The sequence below is a fragment of the Pygoscelis adeliae genome, unplaced genomic scaffold, assembly GCF_000699105.1.
Source record: "Pygoscelis adeliae isolate BGI_AS28 unplaced genomic scaffold, ASM69910v1 Scaffold288, whole genome shotgun sequence".
Classification (NCBI taxonomy): Eukaryota; Metazoa; Chordata; class Aves; order Sphenisciformes; family Spheniscidae; genus Pygoscelis; species Pygoscelis adeliae.
In genome coordinates, this window is record NW_008825264.1 from 334,657 (window position 1) to 341,335 (window position 6,679).

Here is a 6,679-nt window from a genome sequence, read left to right on the forward strand (position 1 = left end):
AGAGCATTTCTGGGGGTGGAGGGGATGCAAGGGCAGTCCCGGGAGGTGGGGGGGACGGGACACCCCCGGGGAGGCACAGAGGCCATCTCCCGGGGGAGACACTAGAACACCCACCGGGAGTCACTCGGGCTGGGGGGGCGGCAAGGCCTCGTGGTGGGCAGTGACACCAGGACGCCTTCGTCCCATGTGCCCTGGTGAGGCCACCCCAGGGTGTCAGCGGCCTGGGCTTGGCGGAGGAGCGGGGTGGTGGGTGAACACTGCTGCCTTCCCTGTTCCTGAGCAGGGACCAGGCTGGGAGGATTGCGGGGGTTGGAGAGGGGTTGAAGCCACGCAGGCAGGCTCTGAGCGCTCTCTTTCCTCCTGTCCCACAGATGAACCGTTCTCCAACCCCCTGGCCCCTGATGGCCACGATGTGGACGACTCGCACTCCTTCCACCAGTGAGTATGACACTGGGGCGGGACTGGACCAGGACTGTGGGGCCCAAGGCCGATTCCCCCATCTAGAGGCTGGGAGTGACTGGTGCAATGCAGCCTTTGGTCTCCATCCACGGGGACCCCGTGTCCGACTCGGTCGCAGAGGACATGCTGGCAAACCCTCTGCCTCCTCGCAAGCCATCAGGCTGCCAAAGCTTATTGGGGGATGACGGTTTCTTTTTCCTCTCTTCTTTGCAGGTCCAAGCTGACTAATGAAGACTTCAGAAAGCTTCTCATGACCCCGCGGGCTGCGCCAACATCTGCGCCACCATCCAAATCTCGCCACCATGAGTGAGTAGGACTCTTATTTCACAGGACTGTGGGACAAAGCATGTCTGCTTTCCCTCTGGGGCTCCGTTCCTGCCTGACTCTCTCCCCTTGCACTCTGTAGTGGAGTATCTAAAGGGGCTTTTGCTAATGAGTGTGCAGGCAGAGCCCGAGGAGCAGACCTTGGCCCTGCTTTGTGCTTGGGTCCATGCAAGCTGTACATGTGCGTGTTAAGTGGAGAAACAGGTGGGTCAGGACTGCTGTAAATAACAGAGTGAGTGGCTCTGTTAAGACGCTTTGTGCAGGAGGCGATTTAGTTTTTGTCCTGTGAAAATCAGTGCTTTCCCCTCCTCTCCCTGCCAACAGAGTGGAATTAGGGAGGAACGGGACTGTACTCTTCCCATCTTTGAGCATCTCGGTGCCCTGCTGTGTCTGAGGGACTGTTCTGTCTCGCTGTGTGTGACTGTATGGCTCTGCAGACTGTACGTGTGATTTCTCACCCTTTTCCAGGATGCCCCGGGAGTACAACGAAGATGAAGACCCAGCGGCTCGCAGGAGGAAGAAGAAAAGGTAAATGGGGAAAGCGATGCATCAGGACTTGTCTTCATACATCATGTCGCTCCCATGGAAGCAGCTTCTGAGCTCTTGGGCTACCGAAGCGGACCCTGAGTGGCCTGGATTATTTGGGGGCTTTGGAGCCAAGCAGAGTGAGAAGAGCTCTGACTGAGTGACTGTCACTGCTTATGGGAACAGATGTGGGAGGGCGGCAGCAGGATGGGGGTGAAGCTTCACCTCCGGAAGAAGCAGGAGAGGCTCTGCGGGTGTCTGGCAGAGCAGGGCAGCGATGGGGCATCTGCACTGGTGACTGTCTTCTGGGGCACATCTGTGCAGCAGGACTGCACTTTACCTCTTCCCTTTGGAAGGAAAGACTGAGCTCCTCTTTAGTTAGGCTCAGTGCAGCAGTTTCATCTTGTCTGGTGTCCTCCACGCATGTTGTGTCCCATGGTGCTTTAGTATGTTTTTTGGGGAAGGGGTTGGGAGCAGAACAGGCATGTGTGGGGCCTCGGGGGCCATTACCTGACCGGTACATCGAAAGTGTGAACGTGTCACTCTAACACTGAGCTGTTTTTCCAACCCCAGCTATTACGCAAAGCTGCGCCAGCAGGAGATAGAGCGCGAGAGGGAGTTGGCCGAGAAGTACAGGGATCGAGCCAAGGAGAGGAGAGATGGTGTGAACAAGGACTACGAGGAAACAGAGCTGATCAGCACAACTGCCAACTACAGGGCTGTGGGGCCGACGGCAGAGGCGTACGTGAGCCTGCGGCGTGGCCTTGTCTTGCCAGTCTGCTCCAGAGGGGCTGTCTCGTAACTGGCTCCGTTTTTGTTGCACAGGGATAAATCCGCTGCGGAGAAGAGGAGACAGTTGATCCAGGAGTCCAAGTTCTTGGGTGGTGACATGGAGCACACTCACTTGGTGAAGGGTCTGGACTTTGCGCTGTTGCAGAAGGTGCGCACAGATATCGCCATGCTGCTCTTCTACCCTGTCCGCTCCCACAGGCAGAGAGGGTGGGCAGAGGACGGTAGTTGCCACTTATGGGTGCTTCAGTCTTGTCAGTGTGGATTTCCCTTTCTGGGAAAGATTTATGAAGGGTTGGGGAGCTGGTGGAAGTGGGCGCACTGGTTCTGATGGGCAGCAGTGGCACGGATTGGTCTGTAATGCATGGATTTACTCTGTGGCAAGGTACGGGCTGAGATTGCCAGCAAGGAGAAGGAAGAGGAGGAAATGATGGAGAAGCCCCAGAAAGAAACTAAGTGAGTGGTTGAGGATTTTGCACTCCTGAGTGCAGCTGCCTCCCAGAGAGAAGGATGCAGAGGAGGCATACGCTTAGCATAATACTTCTGTTTCTTTTCTGTTTCTGTTCAGGAAAGATGAAGATCCTGAGAACAAAATTGAATTTAAGACCCGGCTGGGTAAGACTGTGGGGCTGTGGCTGTTCCCCACCTTGCGTTGTGCCATGAATGTGGGAGAAATCCTGGGGGGTGAATGGAGGAATGAAAACCTTTAGTCATTGGAGGGGGAGAGTCTGAGGTGTAGGCGTCCTGAATTTGAGGGCTGGAGGAAGCGTGTCTCTTAGGTGATTCCGATGTTTCTGATAAACTAAATATGCTTCACTATGGGCTTGTCTGTTGCTCTTGTAAGAGCAGCTCTCCCACGCGTTTCCTTCCCCTCCAGGTCGCAACATCTACCGCATTCTGTTCAAGAACAAGGCCTACGAGCGGAATGAGCTGTTCCTGCCGGGGAGGATGGCCTATGTGGTAGATCTGGACGATGAGTATGCCGACACCGACATCCCAACGACGCTGATCCGGAGCAAGGCTGACTGTCCCACCATGGAGGTACCCAGCTAGCATCCAGGTTGCCTGACCGCATTGGTCTGAATTGGCCAGAGCAGGTCTTGCCAGGAGGGGGTTCCCTGTCAAGGGAGTCAGACGCTTCCTTGGGGATTTCTCTTTCAGGCACAGACCACGCTGACCACCAATGACATTGTCATCAGCAAACTGACGCAGATCCTCTCCTATCTCAGGCAAGGGACCCGCAACAAGAAGCTCAAGAAGAAAGACAAAGGTAGGAGCTGAAGGGAACCGAGTAGTAGGACTTAATGCTTGAAGCATATCCTGAGAGAATGAGATGTGGTTTGGTTTCCTGCGTTCCCCTGCGCCATGAGGCGGTGGATTTAGAGGACAGTGATTTCCTATAACCCCAAGCCTGAAGGCAGGCTGTTCTGTGGCAGGACCACAGGGGACTGGCTGCTGAGAAATTACAGCTGCGGGGGTGCCTCGTGCTGCTCTGCTCTTCCTGGTTAAGGCCCAGTTCCTTGGGGAAATGTCCCCTGTTGGGGAGGGACAAAATGGCTATGATGTGGTAACCGAGGAGGAAGTCGGGACAGCCTCCAGGCCTGCCACTCTTGGGGCTTGGAAACCAGATTGGGGACAGAGAAACAGTGCAGGTGGCAGAGTGGATGATGCACCTCTCACTGCTGTTGTGTCCTCGCAGGGAAGCTGGATGAGAAGAAGCCTCCTGAAGCTGATATGAAGTAAGTGCCTCCCTGCCCACAGGCTGTGGGGTCACAGCTCTCTGCCTTAAGGAATGTCTTCTTGGCCCACCACATTTGGAGAGGGCTGGGTTTAGCGCTTCCGGAGCGAGCTGCCTCTTTGGACTTGCGGTTTGTAGGACAAGGCTGGAGGCAAGCTCTGTTCATGATTTCAGGCTTGAGGCAGGCAAGGGCTCTCTGTTGTCCTGGACCACAAGAAGCAGGTCCAGGCAGCAGAAGAGCGCAAAAATGCAGTGATACCTCTGACAGATGTAGAAGCCGGTTCTAGTGGGCGTCCTTAGCTCTCGGTGTCGGTGCTGCGTGCTCCTTTATTAGGTTCCAGTTCAAAGGGGGGTGGTTGCGGCCTCTTCTCTTGCAGCACCCGTAACTGCAGGCTCTTTTCCGCTTCTAGCATCTTTGAAGACATCGGGGATTATGTGCCCTCCACTGCAAAGGTGCCACGGGAGAAGGAGCGCGAGAGGTACCGTGAGAGAGAGCGTGACAGGGACCGGGAGCGTGACAGGGACCGAGAACGTGACAGGGATCGGGAGCGTGACAGGGACAGGGAGCGTGATCGTGAGCGGGAGGAAGAAAAGAAGAGGCACAGCTACTTTGAGAAGCCCAAGGCTGATGATGAGGTGAGCCTCTGCTCGTGAAGCCTGGACTGTCCCACCTGATCTCTGCCCTTTGGGGAGTGCATCTGTGGGGTTGGTGGGGTCACCCTGGTGGCTTTGGGTGTCAGTGCTCAGCTCTTGCCGAGCTCTGTCTTTCCAACCAGGGGCTGGTGGGTGGCTGGGTGCTTGTCCTCTCCTTCAGCAAATAAGGTGGGACTAGCACAAGCCAGTAGCTTTTATGGTTCGGCTCTGTGTGCTTGCCACAGAGAGTCTTAAAGTGGAGCTGCAAGTCATGCAGCACTGTCAGTTGCCTGCTTTCAGCCCTCCCGGGTGACATGGTGTCTTTCCCTCTTCTTTGCAGCCCACAGACGTCGACAAAGGTGAGCCAAGCGGTGTGGACATTTGAATGAGGCTGGATGTTTGAGCGAGGCTGTACGGGGTTGCAGATTTCGGAACTGCTTGGCTCGCTGGCCTGCATGAGCTCCCTGTTCTCCCAGAGACTGCTATGATGGAGGGAGTTGCCTGCCGTGAGGGTTTTGGGGTGAAGAGTTTTGTGCCTACGGGCTGCTGCATGCCAGCCTGGGTTGAGTGTGTGTGCAGATCCTTCCCTGGCAGCAGACCAGCTCAAACAACCTTATGCTGGCTGTAAGCTGAGGAGGATTCAGGGTCTCCTAGGATCAGGCCGCCCCTGTCTGTACTCGAACTGGTTTGCTGCTCCTCGGTATTCTCCTGGCTCCTCCTCCTCTTCTACCTCATATGCAGCCTGTCCTTCTGCTGGTTACCCCGTCCCAATTAATTGGTCGTGCAGAAGAGGGCTCTGCCCAGCCCCATGTGTATTGCGGTGAGCTGTTTCTCGCCCAAAACTCAGCCTGCTGCTCTCTCTACCCCAGGACCCGGCTCAGCCAAGGAGCTCATCAAGTCCATCAACGAGAAGTTTGCTGGAGCCGCTGGCTGGGAAGGAGCAGAGTCATATCCTTTACTGTCTGTGTCAGCCTGGCCGACTGCGGGGCCGGGCTTCCCTTGCAGGCAGGCCTTGCCCGAGCATGGCTGTGTGGCTGTCCTTCCTCACGTGGGAGGGCTTTTCCTCCTGTAGCAGAGAAATGCTGCCGAAACCTTGCTGCTCGTACGCCAAATATAAGCTCTGCAGCCTCCAATTCGGTTGTGTTAGGGCAGGAGATGGCTCTTTGGCTGGCTGGGCTCAGCCCTTAGCTGTAAGGCTCTGTGGTGGTCCTTTCCTTGACCGTTGTCACATTGAAGAAGCCAGAAGACAAGAAGCAGCTGGGGGACTTCTTCGGCATGTCGAACAGCTACGCCGAGTGCTACCCTGCTACGTAAGGAAGCAGCAAGAAGCTGCGGGTTGGGAGCGGGGTGTGCCGAGGGGCTGCTGTTCTCTGGCAGCAAGACCTTGAACATCAGCCCCGCTACTTGTTGGGAGGAGTGGGCCTGGCTTTGTCTGGGGTTGCAACCTGCTGTTAAAATGCTCCCCGAGTCCTTGGTTCTGGCAGACCTGGCCTCTTCTTAGCTGGTCTCTGCTATAAATGGCTACCTGGAGTCTGCTGCCCCTCAGTGCCAGGGAGAGGCTGAGGTGGCTGGGAGTCTGCCGGGTTCCCTGGTAATTCATGTGCTCGTTGAGCTCTGGCCGCAAAGCAGTCCCTCGGCAGAAGAGGAACAGCTTTCAGCCTGCAGAGTCATCTTAGGAGCATTTGCAATCTCGGATGCCCTTGTGGTACAGCTCACCTGCAGGGCTTGCAGTTGGAGGAGCTTCTCTCTGGTCCAGGGACTGAGTGCGTTTGGTCTGGGGCCACAAGAGGTGGCTCCCACCAGCCTGGCTCTAAGGTCCTCGTCCATGTCCCATGGACCCGCTCCGAACCCTTTCCTTGCTTTTCTTTTCTTTACAGAATGGATGATATGGCTGTGGACAGCGATGAAGAGGTGGACTACAGCAAAATGGATCAGGTATGCCGTCACCAGCCTTCAGGACCAGCCAGCGAACTAGGCATCAGTGCAGGCCGAGAAGATCCCACTGGAGAGAAGCAGGCTTGCGCAGAGGGGTTGAATGCCCTGGAGCTGGGCGTTGAATGTGTTTTTGGGGTTTGCTGATCTGTGTGTCTGGGTCTGGGCAGGATCTGTTGCCCCAGGGAGCAGTCCTGGGACAGTGCGACTGGGACTGTCCCAGTGCGACTCTGGCACTTCACCAAGAGGGGGGGGGGGGGGGGGGGGGCGTAGTGCCCA

The 6,679-nt window shown here is 56.3% G+C and overlaps 2 protein-coding genes across 2 annotated transcripts in view; one reads left to right on the top strand and one right to left on the bottom strand.

Moving 5' to 3' along the window:
• NDUFA2 (NADH dehydrogenase (ubiquinone) 1 alpha subcomplex, 2, 8kDa) overlaps window positions 1-86 on the bottom strand; it is a 2,220-nt gene extending 2,134 nt beyond the window's left edge. Inside the window, exon 1 of the mRNA XM_009329588.1 lies at window positions 64-86. Within this exon, the coding sequence (XP_009327863.1) occupies window positions 64-86 (23 nt within the window). The remainder of the gene's footprint in view (window positions 1-63) is intronic.
• A 98-nt stretch (window positions 87-184) lies between these two features.
• IK (IK cytokine, down-regulator of HLA II) overlaps window positions 185-6,679 on the top strand; it is an 8,642-nt gene continuing 2,147 nt past the window's right edge. Inside the window, exons 1-15 of the mRNA XM_009329590.1 lie at window positions 185-438; window positions 673-765; window positions 1,252-1,311; window positions 1,882-2,049; window positions 2,134-2,248; window positions 2,483-2,553; window positions 2,666-2,712; window positions 2,975-3,138; window positions 3,259-3,367; window positions 3,797-3,836; window positions 4,246-4,471; window positions 4,809-4,827; window positions 5,338-5,416; window positions 5,698-5,778; window positions 6,346-6,403. Coding sequence (XP_009327865.1) covers window positions 185-438; window positions 673-765; window positions 1,252-1,311; window positions 1,882-2,049; window positions 2,134-2,248; window positions 2,483-2,553; window positions 2,666-2,712; window positions 2,975-3,138; window positions 3,259-3,367; window positions 3,797-3,836; window positions 4,246-4,471; window positions 4,809-4,827; window positions 5,338-5,416; window positions 5,698-5,778; window positions 6,346-6,403 — 1,584 coding nt within the window. The remainder of the gene's footprint in view (window positions 439-672; window positions 766-1,251; window positions 1,312-1,881; window positions 2,050-2,133; window positions 2,249-2,482; window positions 2,554-2,665; window positions 2,713-2,974; window positions 3,139-3,258; window positions 3,368-3,796; window positions 3,837-4,245; window positions 4,472-4,808; window positions 4,828-5,337; window positions 5,417-5,697; window positions 5,779-6,345; window positions 6,404-6,679) is intronic.